The sequence below is a fragment of the Apodemus sylvaticus genome, chromosome 13, assembly GCF_947179515.1.
Source record: "Apodemus sylvaticus chromosome 13, mApoSyl1.1, whole genome shotgun sequence".
NCBI classification, from domain to species: domain Eukaryota; kingdom Metazoa; phylum Chordata; class Mammalia; order Rodentia; family Muridae; genus Apodemus; species Apodemus sylvaticus.
Genome location: NC_067484.1, coordinates 36,771,356 through 36,789,903, shown reverse-complemented (window position 1 = coordinate 36,789,903; position 18,548 = coordinate 36,771,356). Strand labels below are relative to the sequence as shown.

Below are 18,548 nucleotides of genomic sequence, written 5' to 3'. Positions count from 1 at the left end.
CTGGAGAGCTGGCTCAGCGGTTAAGATTGCTCTTCCAGAGGTCCTGAGTTAAATTCTCAGCAGCCACACGATGCCCTCTTCTGGTGTGTCTGAAGACAGAGACAGTAAAAAAAAAATAAGTCTTTCCCCCCCCCCCCCCCCGAGACAGGGTTTCTCTGTGTAGCCCTGGCTGTCCTGGAACTCACTCTGTAGACCAGGCTGGCCTCAAACTCAGAAATTTGCCTGCCTCTGCCTTCCAGAGTGCTGGAATTACAGGTGTGCGCCACCAACGCCCTGCTAAATAAGTCTTTAAAACATAAAAACTGTTATTTAAGCTAAGGATGGCTTTAATCTTGTCCTCCTCCTCTTCTTTTTCTTCTGTGTTTTTGATTTCTTTGAGACAGGGTTTCTCTGTGTGGTCTGGCTTCCCAGGAACTCCCTCTGCAGACCAGACTGGTCTTGAACTCAGAGATCCACCTGCCCCTGCCTCTCCAGTGCTAGGATTTAAAAGGTGTGCGCCTCCACACCTGGTGCCTTTGAACTTCTTACCCTTCTGCCTCTATCTCCTGAATTCTGGAATTGTAGACACGTGCCAGCCTGGGTTATTTATGGGGTACTGGGGTCAAATGCTGCTAAGGTTCATGAGCGCTAGACAAATACTGTGGTAGCTGAGCCCCAGCAGATCCTCACATTCTATCTTGTCTTCTCCTTTCTTGTCTCCATAAACAGCTTTCCCTGACCAACGGGGATGGAGCCATAACTCTGTCCACAGAGGCAGGCAATTATTCTACTGGGGTATGGCAGTGCTGTGTATGTGGCTGGCAGGTAGCCCTTCAGGTTGGTCCTAGGTCCTTTTGATAAGTCCCAGGAGCTTGAGCATTTGGGGGTTTGTGGGGAAAACAGAGGCTGGAGAGTGCTGCATTTTCTGTTGCCCAGCCAGCCCTGGCTGTGACTCAGGGACTCCGTGTGCCTCCCACCAGACACACTGTGGGGACCAGTTCCTGCGCTATGGATCTTGCTGTGTGACAGGAGGCAGTGCCTTGTCCCTTTTTTAATCAAATGCTTTCCCGCAACATTGGAGAACTGGAGTCTACCTGACCTTCTGATGAGGCTGTGATATCCAAGTCTTCTTGAGTCTGGTAACTCCTCCCTGCCATGTAGGCAAGAGCTTCTGTTTTGTTTTTTTTTGGTTTTTTGGTTTTTGTATTTTGGATTTGGATTTTTCGAGACAGGGTTTCTCTGTGTAGCCCTGGCTGTCCTGGAGCTCACTCTGTAGACCAGGCTGGCCTCAAACTCAGAAATCCACCTGCCTCTGCCTCCCAAGTGCTGGGATTACAGGCGTGTGCCACCACTGTCCGGCTAGGCAGGAACTTCTGAAGTATGGATCCCCCTGGGGGTGGTGGTGACCTCTGGTCCCCTTAGGAGTCTTGCATGGGGCTATTGTCCAGTCCACCCTGCGTGCTAGGACCCAATCTCTTGACTAGACTCCTTTGACCCTAGGTCAAAGTTCCTTCACAAGTAGAAGGGTTTGTATTACGACTCTACTGACTCTGATACATTTTGTCTTCATTTTACTTTATATCAAAGTTTATCAAAATGTAGTTTTACTTTATATCAAAGTTTACCTAGTTTAATTGTAGTGGTGGTACACACTTTTTTAAAATATTTATTTATTATATGTAAGTACACTGTAGCTGTCTTCAGACATCCCAGAAGGAGTTAGATCTTGTTACGGATGGTTGTGAGCCACCATGTAGTTGCTGGGATTTGAACTCAGGACCTTCGGAAGAGCAGACAGTGCTCTTAACCGCTGAGCCATCTCTCCAGCCCTTGTGCACACTTTTTATCCCAGCACTTGGGAAGCAAAGGTAGGTGGATCTCTGTGAGTTGGAGGCCAGATTAATCAACAGAGTGAGTTCCAGGACAGCCAGGGCCACACAGAGAAATCTATCTCAAAAAAAAAAAAAAAAACAAAAAACAAACAAACAAAAAGGATAAAATATTTCTGTAAGGCTAAGTTTTCCTGAGGGAAAAGAAAAAATAACAGACCCTCTAGGTCCTTTTCATTCAGTCTTTAGAATCTCAGCACCTGTTTTCAGTTATTTGTTTCTGTGTACTGTCGTCTCTTGATTTTTCTTACACTGTAGACAAACGTTTTCTGGATAGCTTTTTCTTTCTTTGTTTCTGTCCACTACCACACCCGGCCCTCAAGGTTTCTTTTCTAGCCCTGCCTGTCCCAGAACACACTCTGTAGCCTGGGCTGGCCTGGAATTCAGAGACTCACATGCCTCTGCCTTCTGAGTGCTGGGATTCCAAGATGACTATAAATCCCATCAAAATGACAAGATTAATCATTAACACTTTCTTTATGTGCATTGCTGTTTTGCCTGCACGTTTGTCTGAATGAGGTGTCTGATTCCTAAAACTGGAGTTACAGCTGGGAGCTGCCATGTGGTTGCTGGGAATTGAACCCAGGTCCTTTGGAAGAGCAGCCAGTGCTCTTAACCTCTGAGCCCTCTCTCCAGCTCTATTAATGCTTTCTTAAGTTACTTTCATCAGAAATTTTGTCACAGTATTGGGAAGCCACTATACACTCTGTGATAGTTGTCTCTGTGAAGATTTTAGAGTGAAAATTATTTTTCCTATAGGATTTGAAGGCATTATTCTGTTATCTGTGTCATAAGTAAGAAGCCGAAAGGCATTTTGATGCAGAATCTTTGTGTATGCCTTATTTTAACTTTCTGAAAATTCACAGAATTTTCTTAGTCTTTACTTTTTTGAAACTTCATGCCTTAGAGTGAAATTTTATATTATTATTATTAATTATTATTATTGCTACTATTATTTTGCTTTTTTGAGACAGGATTTCTCTGTGTAGCCCCAACTATCCAGAAACTTGCCCTGTAGACTAGGCTGGCCTCAAACTTAGAGATCTGCCTGCTTCTGCTTCTGAAGTGCTAGAATCCAAGGTGTACCACCACCACCATCCGGCTGTGAAATCATTGTTTTTTTATCTTGTACGTGGTACTCACTGGGCCCTTTTAGTTTGGGAATTTAAGTTCTTGATTTCTGGGAACTGTATTGAATTACATCACTGGTAATTTACACACACACACACCCATTTTCTCTGTTCTCTGTTTTTGGAACTCTGGCATATGACTGTTGGCCTTCCTAGATCGGTCATTAATTTTCTCTTAATCTTTTCCCTCTGATTTTTTTCTTTTATCTTTCTCAACTACTTTCTTGGAAATAGGGGGAAAAATCTATGTGATTGTTGATTAATGCATGCCTTTCAAAAAACTTTTATTTATTTACTTTATGTATATGAATGTTTTGTCTGCATATCTGTGAATCATGTGCATGTGAGGTACCCCAGAGACCAGGAGAGGGTGTCAAATCCCCTGGAACTGGAATTACAGAGTTGTGGTTACAAGTAATTGTGACTTGTGAGCCATTATGTGGGTACAGGGTTTGAACCTAGGTTTTCTGGGAGAGCATCCCTTAACCACTGAACTATTTTTCCAGTACCCATCCTCTCCTTTTTTTTCTTTTTCAAGGCATGACCTGAGGTATGTGAACTAGGCCCCTGACGCAGGAACTTCCATTGTAGTGTTGGCTGTGTCGCTCTCTTGAAGTACGGAAACTCTTCAGATCCTGTCCGTTGGGGTTTTTGTAGAAGTTCTGTATATGAACACATGATTAAGTTATTTGCTAATATGATTGTGTTCAATCTTTATCTCTTTCTCCTGAAAAGAGTTCAAGTCCTCATCCTCTCATCAAATGGTCGGTCACTCTGGCCACAAGCCTCCATCCTAATTAACATATAAAAATGTCCTCTGGCCTGGGGGATGTATATCTGTTGGTAGAATATTTGTCTATCACATCAAAAGAAGCCCTGGATTCAATTGTTGTAGGGATCTCTGAAATAAGCACTCCGACACCAATGAGAGTGGAAGAGAGATGATGCCACCAGTGGAAGAGTGATGATGTCACCAGTGGAAGAGAGATGACGTCACCAGTGGACCGAAGCCAGGACAGCTCCTCAAAGCCCTCGATACTGGGTCCAGTTTGTGTTCTCTCATTTTATGCTCTTTTGGTTACACAAAGACAGGATTTCTTTGTGTAGTCCTGGCTATCCTGGAACTCGTTCTATATACCAGGCTGGCCTTGAACTTACATAGATTCTTCTGGGATTAAAGTACCACTGCCTGGCTCTTATTCTATGCTCTTGAACCACAAGGTGGGGTGGGCAAGCAAACAAGCAAGATTTTACAGAAAGGAACATGGCAGTCAGCAGGTTGTTAGGGGGCAAATAGGCAGTATAAGCAGTGCTTTACATAAATCACCCAATAAATCAATAAATTAATATCTAATAATAATAATTAGCCTTTCTACCTTATTCTACTTCACAATCCCAAGCATAGCCTAAACTTTGTGTGGCTGTGCACATGTATAATCCCAGCACTCAAGAGGTGGAGGGAGGAAGATCAGAAGTTCAAAGCCATCCTGAGCTGCTTAGTGAGTTTGAGGTCAGCCTGGGCTACATGAGAATCCCTCTCTAAAATAACAACAAAATGCCCTTGCCACTCTAGATCCCGAGGCCTTTGTGGTTCTTTTGTCAGAGACCAAGAGCAGAGACTAAAGATCTTTCTTGCTAGGTCTCAGTGTAGGCACAAGTACGGATGATGAAATCTTGTCAATACAATTAAATCTCTATGGCACCCTTTCCCAGCCTCCGTTTCCTCACTCTCTGCCACACGGACACCTCACAGTCTGAACCTTGGGAAGCAGAAGAGAATGGCTAAGAATCTGGGTTCCATCCATCCCTGCTTGCACATATGAGCCTGGGCACGCACAGCCTCTCTACACCACAGTCTCCACTTGAAACACGCGAGAAGGCACACTCCTCCGAAACTCTGTAAAGATCCTATAAGACACGGCCAGTTATGATTTGATCACAGCGTGACTTTAGTCAGTGATGACAAGTATCAGCACAAGTGGACACAGTGTAGATAGGAGCAGAGAGGACACCAGACCAGAGGGAGGGGGACTTGTTTAAGTTCCTTTCTTCCTTCATTTATTCATAGATAAGGGGTGGGGGTGGGGTGGGGATGGGTAGACAAAGGCACTTTCTGCTTCAAAATGATTCCCTGCCTGGGGAGATTGCCTGTTTCTAGAACCGTCCACAGAGCCTTATGAATCCAAAGGTCTGCCTAGAAACAAGTGATGAGAGCCCTGGCCAGCCAATGGGATCATGCAGGACTTTCTACCTGTTTAGGGAACTCCCCCCTCATCCTGCCCAGGGAGGATAGCTTTGAGTGAGTGGGGTATTTCCAGATTTGTGGCTTTCAGTTCCACATCTACCATGTGGGCGGAGTGACCTGCTGTGGACGAATCAGATTCCTTCTAGTATCAGCTTTAAGAGGTGATCACGGGGCTCAAGGGTCCCAGACACACAGCAGCGCGGAGGTGGCAGCAGCAGCAGCAGCAGCAGCAGCAGCAGCAGCACCTGTGGGGAAAACGAGAGGCTAGAGCCATGGATGACCAGCGTGACCTCATCTCTAACCACGAGCAGCTGCCCATGCTGGGCCAGCGCCCTAGAGACCCAGAAAGGTATGTGTGAGTACCTGCAGAAGTGCCCTGAACTCCAGAGGGCACAGAATGCAGGCTTGGGAAGGGACACAGAGCAGGGTTGCAGGAAGGTTCCGTGAATGCTGAGTTTCTGAGTGAAAAAAAATTTTTTTTTGATACAGGGTTTCTCTATACAGCCCTGGCATTCTGCATAATGAAACTCACTATGCAGACCAGGCTGGCCTTGAACTGCCAGCCTCTGCCTGCCTCTGCCTCCCAAGAGCTGGGATCAAAGGCATGCATTACCACACTGGGCTCTGAGTAATCTTGTACTCCCCTGTCCCCCTCAACCTGCCGAGGGCATTGACCTCCCCTCTGGAAACCAAGGGCCTCCTTTAGCACTTCTGTCGAGAGGGCCCTGGATTGGTCTCACGACGTAAGGGCTTTCACAGATCCTCTGAAGCTGGGCTGTGACTCTAGGTCAGAAGACTTAAGACCGTAGTGTTCCTCCCTAGAATCTGTTCTCCCTTTTCTTCAGTAAGTCTGTTTGCTTTCCTAACCTCTAATTTGGAAAAGGTTCCAGTGCTAGTGGCCTTGGAAACCATTTCTGAGGACCATTTCAGTAGAAGTAACTCATCATAGTCTTCCTTAACTGCTAGGAGACATGTATGAGGCCAGATAAGCAGAGCCTCACCATGCCTGAGTCCACCCCTGAAACAGGGCGAGCCTTTCCGTGCGTGCAGGGAAGCCATCCAGGTGGCCCTGGAGTCCTCTCCCAGCCCCTAAATGACCTCAGCCTTTGGCTCCCAAGCCCCCCAAACCCAAACAGGGTTAGAATTCACCTACCCTCTTGTCCTGTTCCCAACCCCCAAGCTGCCTATTTGCTTGTCTATGGGGAACTAAAACCGGATGTGATGTCAGCTGTTTCCAGGCAGAAAAGGTTTTGAAAGAGTCTCTGGGAGATTGACCAGGAATGGCGTTCTAGAAAGAAGGTAACCAGATACGGATTATTAGAGCAACGGGGAATTCTAAGGCAGCTTTTACTGCTGTCTTGGGTGACCACAGAAAAACCACAGCGTCTCTCTGGATCCCACTGCTTAACAATGACAATAAGAAGAGGCTCATCTATTGTGTCCTTTCTACCATCCTCAGACGATGTAGGTCATCAAATATAGACTCTTAGTTCTTACAGTCACTGTAGCTAGGAGTTGGGCATTTTTATTATCTCTCCCTGGCTGTATCTCTCTCTCTCTCTCTCTCTTTTTTTTTTAATGTAGCTGGGCTAGAACTCATGGTGTAGACCAGGCTAGCCTTGCGCTAACATAAGCTCACTTACTTCTTCTGAGTGTGTGCCACTTAAAGGCGTGTGCCACTCTGGCTGGCATTATTACACAATGGAATTTGAGCTCGTCTAGTAAGAAACTTCCAGTTCTCTCAGCTGGTGAGTGTTGGACACAGCATTTGAACCAGGACCAGTTTGAATCCTGTCTGGGTCCTGTAGAGGCCTCACTTGTGGAGAGAAGAGGAGGGAGCCCTGCGTCCTCAGACCCCTCAGTGAGGGCTGTGTTCAGAGACGATGCCTCCTCATCAAATCCATGACAATCTTCACTTTACTTCAGTTACTCCTTCCAAAACTGACCAGGCCTTAAGCTCCCAGGTCATTCCCTACAGGTTTGATTTGGGGCATGTTTGTGAACACTTCTGCCTGGCAACAAGTGTGTCATAAATCCGGATAGCTCTGGTTGGTTTCTGACTTAAGTGTTTTTTTTTTTTTTTAAACACAAGGAGGAAGTACAAAGGAGGAAGTAAAACCAGGAGGTGACAAGAGTTGGCACTCAATCAGAACCAAGGCTAAGTCAATCTAGAGGCAGTAAGAGGCTGGGTGTGATTATGTATGCCTATAATCCAGCATTTGGGAGGTGGAGGCAGGAGGATCGGGGGTTCAAGACCAGACTCATCTACATGAGACCATCTCAGAAAGACAAAATAATAATAAATTTAATAAAAGAGGAAGGAGAGATGATGCTAGACTTGACATCCAGGGCACCATTGTTAATGACAGTGGCCTCCCTGAGAGCAGTATTTCTGATAGAGGAAATGTGTACGGTGTGGTGCCAAGTGTTTCAGCTCTTAGTTATTTTTTTAAAGATTTATTTATTGTTATATCTAAGTACACTGTAACTGTCTTCAGACGCACCAGAAGAGGGGTGTCAGATCCTATTACAGATGGTTGTGAGTCATCATGTAGTTGCTGGGATTTGAACTCAGGACCTTCAGAAGAGCAGTCAGTGCTCTTAACTGCTGAGCCATCTCTCCAGGCGCATCTCTTTGTTATTTAACAACCTCTCATGCTAAGCTCTGACCTGGTCCACATGCAGAACTGTTGACTTGCTCCTGGTTCCAGCGTTAGGCAAGCCAAGGCGCCAGTTATGGCTACCTGCTCTCATCTACAATACAAACCTTCACTGGTCTTCTTCTCTGGTCTTCTGAAAGGTTCAGAAAGGGGATGGACATGGCCTCCCCAAGCTCATGTGGTTGCAGGTAGAACAGGGACTAGATCTGAGAATGGGGTGCTAGAGGAGTTCGGGGGTCTCATGAGCTACCAAAGTAGATAAAGCAGAGGACCTTGAGCCCAGATTCCATCTTCCTTCAGAAGGCCAAGTTCATCTCCCTCCTGTCGGATCTCCAGCCATTGGCTTAGGAACTACAGAGGGCAGCCAATGAGAATTAGCTGTGTCTGTGACGTCATAAGTTACCAGGCAGACAGGTTTTCTGGAGTTTCCTAAATTACCCTTCCTGGTTGCTGGAGTAGGCAAGATGCGAATTCATCATGAGAATTTCAAATGGAGTCTGTGTTACTATAATAGCTATAGACTGGATCATTTATTATAATAATAATAATAAAAATAAAAATCTAGAGATTTATTTCCCATAGTTACAGAGGCTGAGAATTCCAAGACTAAGGTGCTGGCATCTAATGATGAGTTTCTTGTTGTTTTGTAAATATACGGCAGTGGAAAGGCAGGAGACCAACTCCCCCTGTTAATCTTTCGTACAAGGGTGCCTAACTCCATTCACAAAACCACTTGAATCTTAAAGGGTGTGTGTGCAAACAACAGTACTGACAATTCCTCCCACCCAAGTGGGGGGAAGACTGGACAGGAACTCTCAGTGTCCCCAGTCAGGATCCCTATGCTCCATACTGTAGCATGTGCTTGCACCCCAAAACATTATTCAAAACTCCCAAACTATCCAGAGTCACTGAAGTCTGAAGTCCGGCTGCCCAGGAGCATGAGGCTTAGGCATTTACGTTGCTGTTGATCTTCCCCTAGTTGGATCTCACTACAAGATGCTTCTATGGCCATAGTGAGACCTTGTTTCAAAAGAGAAAACTGTGCTGTGGGGATGGCTTAGTTAGTTAGTTAGTTAGTCAGCTGGCTACGGAGGCGGGAGGTGATGGAGTTTGAATCTCCATCACCCATTTGAAAAACAAGTATCTGTAGTCCTAGTGTTGGGGAAGCAGAGATGAGAGGACCCTGGGTTTGTCGGTGAGACAGGCTAGCTGAATCTTTGAGCTCCAGGTTCAGTGAGAGACTCAGCCTCAAGTGAAGAAACATCTAAAGTGGGCGTCTGGTCTCCACACATATGTGGAGATGTACATGTACATGTAGGCACACATACATACAACCCACCCACATCACACACACTGCATATACACACCACACACATACTATACATATCCCCCACACACCACACACACACATACCACACATACCCACATCACATACACACACCACCCACATCTCACACACACACACCACACATCACACATACACACCACACACATACATGTCTCTCAGACATACACACATCACACACACACATACTACACACACACCATATAAATCACACACACACGCACACACACCACACACAGCACATAAACACCACACACCCACACACATAGACACGCACAGGCACTTGGAGGACAACCAAATTTTAGCATTGTTGGTTTGAGGGTTGCTCATGTGACATATGAGAGAACTGGGAGACGGGTGAAGATCTGTTTAGATTTCCAGACCCTCTGGGACAGAGGGACTCTGGGGCAGGGGTTGGGGGTGAGGCGGTGCCTCGGGTGTGTGTATATGTGTGTGTGTGTACGTGCGCGTGCCTGGCACTGCTCCAGCCTGACAATGCTCCTCCCGGTCCACTGTAAAGCTCTAGGCCCCACTTCTCCTTTTCAGGTGTGTGGCTTTTGCTGTCCCCTCTCACACTTCCTTCCCTTTTCTCTTTAAACCTGCAGTCCCCTCGGGGATTGGGGATGAAAACCCTTCTTCCTCTTATAAATTCACTGATCCTTTTCTGCCAGCAAAAATCAACTTCCCCTCCTCCCCACCAAGGGGGGGGGGCTCTGCTCCTCAGATCTCCAAGGTAGAGGGAACTTGGGAGGAGGGAGAACACTCCACTTGATCCTGTCACTACACAGATGGGACACCAAAACCCGGAGGAGGCAAGGACACTGGCTTGCTCTTCCCGCTGAGCTTGGGCCCCAGGTGGATCCGATTTCTTCCTGGGAAGGACACTGGTGGTCAGCAGGAGCAGATGTCCTCACAGGCACCTCCACAGTCAGGGTACTGGGAGGGCTTAAGTCTGAAGGCATGCGTGGGGGCCTGCGTCCCCACTTCCGGTCAGACTCCACCTCTGGATCATGCTCTTCCTTCCTCCTCGCACCAGGTGCAACCGCGGAGCCCTGTACACCGGCGTGTCTGTCCTGGTGGCTCTGCTCTTGGCTGGGCAGGCCACCACTGCTTACTTCTTGTACCAGCAGCAGGGCCGCCTAGACAAGCTGACCGTCACCTCCCAGAACCTGCAACTGGAGAACCTTCGCATGAAACTCCCGAAATGTGCGTGCTCCCCTTGTGCTGCTGTCCCTTGACTTCACTGTCCCTCCCCTCACAGACCTCCCATTTCCCCATTTAGTCCCTCCCAATCCCCCACCCGTATTTATTTATTATATGTAAGTACACTGTAGCTGTCTTCAAACACCCCAGAAGAGGGCATCAGATCTCATGACGGATGGTTGTGAGCCATCATGTGCTTGCTGGGATTTGAACTTGGGACCTTCGGAAGAGCAGTCATTGCTCTTACTCGATGAGCTATCACACCAGCCCCGCCCGCCCCGGGTTTCAGATCTTAACCCCTGGGTGCCCTACTCTCTTGGGGCTGGACTCATGCTCTCCTCCCTGCCCCACAGCTGCCAAGCCTGTGAGCCAGATGCGGATGGCTACTCCCTTGCTGATGCGTCCACTGCCCATGGATAACATGCTCCGCCAGGTAAGGAAGGGGGCAGGCAGGAAGGGAGCAGTGTCTGGCGTTTGTCGAGAGCAGATGCTGAAGGGGTGGGGCCGTAGGGTAACAGCTGTCAAGGAATCTGGGTCCTAACTGCTGGGGAGGGGCAGCGCCCACCCCAGAGAGGCTTGCCAAAGGTGACCCTGGTGGGGAGAGGGCGAGTCCAGCAACTAGCAATGTGCTTAGCATCCTACAGTCGCTCACCTCCTCCTAGCCTTTGGTAGCGATAATGCGGTTACTCATAAGATTACTATTGGGACCTTACCCAGGGAAGAGACAGTGCCAAACGGTCAGCCCCGAAAACATACATAAGGTAGCACGATACAGAGTGAACAGGTTTTATTAGGACTATATATGTATATAAATAAACATATAATACAGGCGAGCAAGAACAATGGATGAAAAAAAAGAGGCCATGAGTTTGAAGTGAAACGGGAAGGGGGACATGGGAGGGTTTTGGGAGGGCAAAAAAGCAAACTCTGATATTGGCAAAGCCCAGAAAAGCTTATGCCAGCCTGACCAGAGAGGACAGGGAGGCAGGAAGGGTGAGGCTGGAGCTCCCATGTTAGGAGGTGGCAGATGGCTGGTGAGTGTAAACACCCAAGTCTTACCAGACTCTAGCCGCTACCCACCCCCACCCCCGCCCCCCGCAGTGCTGGTAACCCTGCTCCCTTTCCCACAGCCTGTGCAGAATGTCACCAAGTACGGCAACATGACCCAGGACCATGTCATGCACCTGCTCATGGTGAGTCTCAGAGGCAGCGGGCAGTCTCCTAGGTCACCCAGACACTCACTTACATGCTAGGCTCACTATAAACTCAACAACACGAGCTGTATTCCTCAGCCCAAGGAATACAAGGTGCTCCTTAACTGCTGCATATAGTCCAGCCCCTACCCACCTTGAGGTAAGACTCTACGTAAGTCCTGGAACTAACTGGCTAGGTAGAGCAGGTTGGCCTCGAACTCACAATTTGCCTGCCTCTACCTCCCAGAGCTAGGATGTCCATCACTAGACAGGTTCTAGCCACCTCACTTTTAGGAGTTAAAATTAAGGCCTAAGTCTTAGATGTGAGTTGGCCATGATACCAAGTTCTCCTTCCCCAAATCAATACAGCACGTACCTGCTCTGTGCCAGGCACTGTGCATGGCTCTAGGCCTATGGCGGGAAGCGACTTTAACAGATGAGTGACCAGGTGAAAGGGGGAAGGGCAGCTAACTGTGTGAAGACAGGCAGAAGACCCAGTCGGAGGGAAAGAACCGGAGGTGTTGGTGCAGCTCGAGACCCTGACAGGGTTCACAGCTGGGTGCCCCTCACCCCTGCTCTCTCCAGCACCGAGCCCAGGATCCAGGCTTGGTATGGCTGACATCCATTCCTCAGAATGAAGGCCTGAAAACATGGGGTACACATTTCCCCCTGCCTGTCCCGTGTTCTTTGTAACCTCCCCTTACCCTGCCGCTCTGCAGAGGTCTGGACCCCTGGATTACCCACAGCTAAAGGGGAGCTTCCCGGAGAATCTGAAACACCTTAAGAACTCTATGGACGGTCTGGACTGGAAGGTAAACGGCTTCTGCTGGACCCTTCTTCCCGCAGTAGCCTCAGGACTAGAAAGAGGCAAAGAGTGGACTAGGGCTGCTGGTCTCTGGAAGCTACAGAGGGCCCTCTAGCATTCACGATACCCCGGTGGTGGGTCTTTAAGAGGCACTGAGGCTGCAGCTGGGCTCCTCCAAGCTTGTAGTCAGAGCAGAGTCCAGAAAGATAGGCTGTTGACTCCTGACCCTGACCCCTCCATCTCTGGTCTTGGTAGGTCTTCGAGAGCTGGATGAAGCAGTGGCTCTTGTTTGAAATGAGCAAGAACTCCCTGGAGGAGAAGCCCACTGAGACCCCGCCCAAAGGTACCAGGATGGCAGGACGGGAGCTCCGGCCTGGTTGGCGCAGTGCCCCACTCTCTCAGCTCAAGTCTTTTCTTGCCTGTTCCTTCAGGGTTCAGAAACCCTTATATCCTGTCTGTGGATCTGTTCTTTCACACACATGTCCAGAGTACAGAGGCCTCTAGTCTGTCTTGGAGCAAAACCAGCTCAGAACGTACAAGGCAGGAGTCCCCCGCCCCTCCTCCCCAGCAGTACATGAACACATGAGGAGGCAGGGGGTCAGGGGATCAATACAAGTCCAGACACAGCCCTGGGCACCTCTCACCTCCCAGCAATGCCAGCACACAGGAGGCTGGGGCACAGAGCATTGGGGAATGCCTCCTTTACCTTGGCGCTGTTTCTAACTTGCTGTTCAGTGCTGGACAAGTCTGTCTTACCGGGCTTCCGTGTCCCATAAGTGGGAGGCTAGAGGCCCACACTGCCCTGGACCCCAGTTTCTCTGATACAGATAGAAACATCTCACATGCTCAACCAACTTCTAATGTTTGAATCCCCTCTCCAGCATCCCCAACAAATGGCAGCCCCCATTTCTACTTGGGTTATTCCAGCAAAGGAAGGTCAGATTCCCAGAGGTGGCCCTGTTACCGTTCCCCCGAAACCTGAATCACAGGTGCAATTACGGACTAATAGAACCCGAGTGCTAGAATAATTATACGCTGGGACAAATGATGCCTAAGGCCACGCTTTCCCTTTTTTTGGGGGGGGACCTTACTGGTTTCAGACTCGGGCCTCAGTTTTCTCATCCATGCTATGGGTAGAATAAGGAAAGCAATTAAGCATGTGGGCATTAAGCCCAGTGGTGTGTGGGTCTCTGCTCTGCTGAGATCCTGGCCCAGAGCCCGCCCACTCACTGTCTTCATCACGCCTTCAGTACTGACCAAGTGCCAGGAAGAAGTCAGCCACGTCCCCGCCGTCCACCCGGGTGCGTTCCGTCCCAAGTGCGACGAGAACGGTAACTATATGCCACTCCAGTGCCACGGGAGCACTGGCTACTGCTGGTGTGTGTTCCCCAACGGCACTGAGGTCCCTGGCACCAAGAGCCGCGGGCGCCACAACTGCAGTGGTAAGCAGGGGGCACTTCAGTAATCTAAAGGACTAGGAAGCTCTAGGAAGACTCCCAGTATACCTGGGGTCAGGGCACGGGTTGGTTGTGCCCTGGGGACATCCACTGTCAGCCACGCATCGGCCCCTTTCTCCATACGGGCACTCCTGTGTGTCCTTCTAACTTTTGTCTCACCTCATCCTCTGCACGCTGTCCTACACTGGAGACCCACACACCCACCCATCTCACCGTACCCCGAGGCGTACTGTGTGCTCCGGTGCCTCCTTTGCCTAGTTCAAAGGTCATACCCGATTGGGATGCCTTTAGACACAGTGGCAACTGCGTGTGTGTATGTGTGTGTGTGTGTGTGTCTGTGTGTATTGGGGTAAGAATAACAGATGATGAACTGGATGCTTCCTCTGCAGAGCCACTGGACATGGAAGACTTGTCTTCTGGCCTGGGAGTGACCAGGCAGGAGCTGGGCCAAGGTAAGGGGGCCACAGAAGAGGTCATCCACATGGACCTTCCAGTGGTGCAGTGACACTGGGCCATTTGTCACCACCCCTGGGATGGACTGGTGGCTGGAAGCAGAGTACCTGAGCCCAGTGGGGAGAGGGGGGACAGTGGAGGAGGGATTGACGGCTCTGCAGTTCCAAGATGTCGGGCGGAGGCAGGGACAACAAACCGGTGGCCCAACTCTATCAGTTTGTGCTTCTCTTCCCAGTCATCTTGTGAAGACAGAGGCCAGCTCTGCACAGCGGCAGCCCCCTGCTCTCCTGTGCCTCAGCCCTTCTTACTGTCCCTGACATCACACCCCATTTCCCGTCTCCCTGCACCCTGGAGCTCAGAGACCGGTGTCAGCTTCATCATCCCTGGACACCGCAAATGAAACCAGAACAGAATGAGGACGCCAGAGGGCCTTGCTGCCACCGCTATCTGAAGGGACCCCCATTTCTGACCCGTTAGCAGTCTTTGGTGTGGGGCTCTGAGATACAGGCCCGCAGACAGGGATAAGGGATGCCCTACCCATAACCTAGGCTGGACACATCTGCTATCTCCTCATGGAAGACCTCAAGCCCTCCCCCAGCAGCCCCCAGGTTTCTTGCTCAGCCAAGCTTGTCAGCAGCCTGTAGAATCATGGTTCGTGTGACAATAAAAGGTAGAAGGTAGAACATTCTTGTTTCTGCCTCTTCAGTTGGGATCCAGCTAGTTTACCAAGGCCAAGGTCAACCTTAAATCTAGTCATCTAGGCAGACAGGCCTGCGGTGCCTGGGGAGATGGGCCCAGACACACTTGGCGTCTACTTAACATTCAGAAAGAAACAGACTCCTGCTCAGTTTTAAAAGCACATCGCACCACGTCCCTGCTTCCATTCCTCACGTCCCCAATTCCATTTCTGGACTAAGGACAGCGTAAGTGTGATGACAGATGGCAGTGGACACAGGGGCCTAGTGTCAGGAATGGACGTGAGTGGGGGCTGCCACCAGCTGGGTGTCTGTGCAGGACCCGTGGCTACTCAGATCCAGCCCGTGGCCACTGGAGAACGGGGCAGATCCCGTACCACCCAGGACTCCGAAATGAACGCTAAGGACATCAGTCCACTTTTAAGTTTAAAGACTTCTGTGAGTCAGCAGCGCCAAGGAGATGCCCTCTGTATTCTGATCTAGACCTACATCCCACACTCCGATCCACACTTGCAAATGATGGAATGGCTGTGGTGTGTCCCGAGACTGAGCACAGGGTCCCCGAGACTTCCAGCCCACTTCTTCCTTCTCTGTACTGTTCTGTTGGGGTGAACGTTCAGTGATTATCACCACACACCTCAGCTCCGCTCACTCCTCATCGCCATCACCAGCACAGAACTGTTCCCCAGATAGAGGGTGACTCACGACCTAACTCACTGGGTCTTCCCCGCTTCCCAAGTCAGCCACCACTGTTCACCGCCCATCTCCCTCCTTGTTTCCAAAGGCCCCCTGGTCATGCTATCCATCTCCCTGGCATCTAACCCACCTTCAGTTCCTCACAAACTTAGAGGCCACCTCCTTCAGGGAATCCTCCCTGGAGAGCTTCACTGAGCCTTCTTCTTCAGCAAACTGTCCTACTCGCAGTCCCCAGGGCCTTGGCGTGCAGTCAGGAAGGAACCCTGAGTGCTGACCTGTGCGTGTCCACGGTCACTACACTGTCTGTCCTAAGTGGCCAGTAACAGTCCCAGATGCATGGGGAATGCAAACCTTTATATTTAAAGTCTTTTATTTTGAGTTCTTTAAAAAAAAAAATCAACAAGACCAAAACAGCTGGAAAAACTGATGGGCCAAGGCCTCAGGCTAGGCCAGGGTATCCAGGGTATGGGATAACCCACACGCAGGACCTTGTTGGCTCTGCAGAATACCGTGGAGGGAGGTCCCGAGGCCTCTGGGCATGTTGAATGTGAAGGGGGAGAGGCAAGTCGCTTAGAAAAATATATATACTGTACACATCTCATGCAGCACTCGGAGGGGGCGTCTGATGCATTTCACTTCCTCCTGGACCTGCGGCTTCCCTGCAGCTCACTGGCTTGGCCAAGAGCACACACCAACTATCATCTTCTGTTGAGGGAGGGCAAGTTAAAAAGTCCAGTCCCAATTCACACTGGCCAGAGGTCAGAGGCCCGGAGATGATCACGCTCTGACAAGACTCTAGGAGAAGAACACAAGCCAGGCTTCGGTCAGCTTTCCTGGTCTTTCTCTCCACAAAAGGGCACAAAAATCAAGGGAGGGGCAGCAGTTATCTTAGCCACCAGACTCGCTCAGTGTGGATCCTTTGCACGCTGCTGCAGCAGCAACTGCAGTCCCACTGACCCAAGGAAGGGCATCGCTCCTCTCTAACTCCCTCACACTGGGCCTTACCCCCTGCCCAGAAAAGGTTGGACTCAGTCAGGTACCTGTCCCATGCGCTGCCCCTCACACAGCAGGCTCGGCTGCCTTCTTCTGTGGGGAGAGAAGAACAGTAGGCTATCAGTTCTGTGGGCTCTCCTCACCACTGCTCTCCCACAGCTCCAGGAGGCAGGGGTGGTACCTCGTGGGTGCTCTAAGGATCCAGACCCACTGCTACCAGCCCTGGGCCAAGCAGCCTCTGCTCCCATGAGGTGGTGGGTTGTTCCTTCGGGGGCTCCCTACTGGCCAGGACACTTTCCCACCTAAAAGCTGACCACTGTCCCTCCCGCCCGTGGAGGTCTCTCCCATCACCCCTCCCCTGATCTTCCTCACAAGGCCTGTGAGAAGCTGGGACCGGAAAGGTAGTGTGGGCCCGGTCTAGGTGATAGAAGGGGAGGGGTTTGAATTCCCAGCTCCAGACTCCCTCAGGAACTTAATCTACCTTCTTCTTTTTCTTCTTCTGGGCAGGTGAGGCAGGGTCTTTGGCTGGGGTCTTTTTTCCTTTCTTCTTTTCCTTTTTTTCCTTGTCCTTTTTTTCTGAGGGAAGAAAGTAAACTTCCTGAGCAACAGATTTTTGACACTGATGGGTCAGTGTCCGGAGGCCCACGACAGCTCCCTTTTAATCTCAGCACCCAAGAGGCAGAGGCAGAGGCAGGTGGATTTCTGCAAATTTGAGGACAACCTGTTCTATACAGTAAGTTCCAGGCTGGCCCAGGCTACATTTGTCTTAAGACAAAACTAAAGCAGGGACTACCTAGCACTAGTGGCCTTTCTTACTCAGAGCCTGCTTTCCCCTTAGAAAAGGAAAACAGAACACTGCCTGCAGCCCCGGGTGACGGGCGACTGGGAGTCCCGCTGGGTGCGGGGTTCCCTGCATGGAGGGCAACAAATGGCTGTTTTCACTGAAGAACTGAATTCTTGAGTAAAGATGGGCTCTGGATGAGTACCCGGGACAGCCCACACCCCGGGGCTGGCTGTGGGCTCTGCTGCTGACTTAGGCTGGAGCAGGGAGCTCCCTGTTCCTCATCTTGTGAAGCTGGGCACGGGAAGGGGCTGTGGGAACAGGGGACACAGGCTCCTGTTCTCTGCAGAAAGAATGAGCCAGAGGCGGAGCAGGGCCCTGCCACCCCGCGGCCGCCCCCCCCCCCCCCCCCACCGCAGCTCGTGCCCAGACACTCACTCTTGCTGGATTTCTTCTTTTCCTTCTTGCTCTTTGGGTCCGTCTGTTCTCCGCTCTCAAGCTTTACCCCCAGCGGCTCGCCTTCGGGCTGCTTGGCTCCTTGGGGGCCAGGAGTCCCCTTCCCCTTGCCAGAAGCACTCCCTTTGTCTAGCTTTGATTTTGCCTTGGAAGTCCTGGGGGTCTTTTCTGGGGAAACAGCACTTGCCCCAGGCACCAGCTGCAGCTTCTTCTTCTTCTTTGGGGCCCCAGCTTCTAGCTGCTCCCCTGAGAGCTTCCGCTTCTGGCCCTTCTTCCCGCTCTCCTTGATGGCCTCGGTGGCTTTCCGCCTTTCCTGCTCCAGCAGCTCTGTCAGGACCTTCACCACCGAGGCGTGCACTTGCTCCTCGCTCAGGGGCCAGGCCTGCTCCAGGAGGCGCTGGGTGAGGCTGTTCGGCAGCGTCTGTGCGGGGGCTGGCAAGCTCGAGGTGCTCTTCTTGGGTTTCTTGGGCTTCTGAGGTGTGGAGCCTGAGGAGGCCTCTTTCCGACCTGTGGATAACAGGTCTTAGAGGTCACAAGTCTGGAAAGCTGAGGGGACAGATCTTGCACA

The 18,548-nt window shown here is 50.4% G+C and overlaps 2 protein-coding genes across 7 annotated transcripts in view; one reads left to right on the top strand and one right to left on the bottom strand.

Annotated features, from left to right (window-relative positions):
* The first annotated feature begins 5,418 nt into the window (after window positions 1–5,418).
* Window positions 5,419–15,042, top strand: Cd74 (CD74 molecule). 2 transcript variants are annotated; one of them, XM_052155841.1, is made up of 9 exons: window positions 5,419–5,592; window positions 10,285–10,454; window positions 10,805–10,884; window positions 11,582–11,644; window positions 12,364–12,456; window positions 12,705–12,792; window positions 13,700–13,891; window positions 14,296–14,358; window positions 14,595–15,042. In XM_052155841.1, the coding sequence occupies exons 1-9, from the start codon at window positions 5,516–5,518 to the stop codon at window positions 14,603–14,605; spliced, it is 837 nt and encodes a 278-aa protein (XP_052011801.1). In that variant the 5' UTR covers window positions 5,419–5,515; the 3' UTR covers window positions 14,606–15,042. The 2 variants fall into 2 exon arrangements, with proteins under 2 accessions (XP_052011801.1, XP_052011802.1); XM_052155842.1 differs by lacking the exon at window positions 13,700–13,891 and having other exon boundaries at window positions 5,422–5,592.
* A 1,060-nt stretch (window positions 15,043–16,102) lies between these two features.
* Window positions 16,103–18,548, bottom strand: part of Tcof1 (treacle ribosome biogenesis factor 1) — a 35,432-nt gene continuing 32,986 nt past the window's right edge. For 4 of the 5 annotated variants that reach the window (XM_052155835.1, XM_052155838.1, XM_052155839.1 and 1 more), the window contains 4 exons: window positions 17,963–18,487; window positions 17,225–17,319; window positions 16,791–16,836; window positions 16,103–16,545 (listed from right to left, as the gene is read on the bottom strand). In XM_052155835.1, the coding sequence (XP_052011795.1) occupies window positions 16,810–16,836; window positions 17,225–17,319; window positions 17,963–18,487 (647 nt within the window). In that variant the 3' untranslated portion in view covers window positions 16,103–16,545; window positions 16,791–16,809. The remainder of the gene's footprint in view (window positions 16,546–16,790; window positions 16,837–17,224; window positions 17,320–17,962; window positions 18,488–18,548) is intronic. The other variant, XM_052155837.1, reaches the window with a different exon arrangement.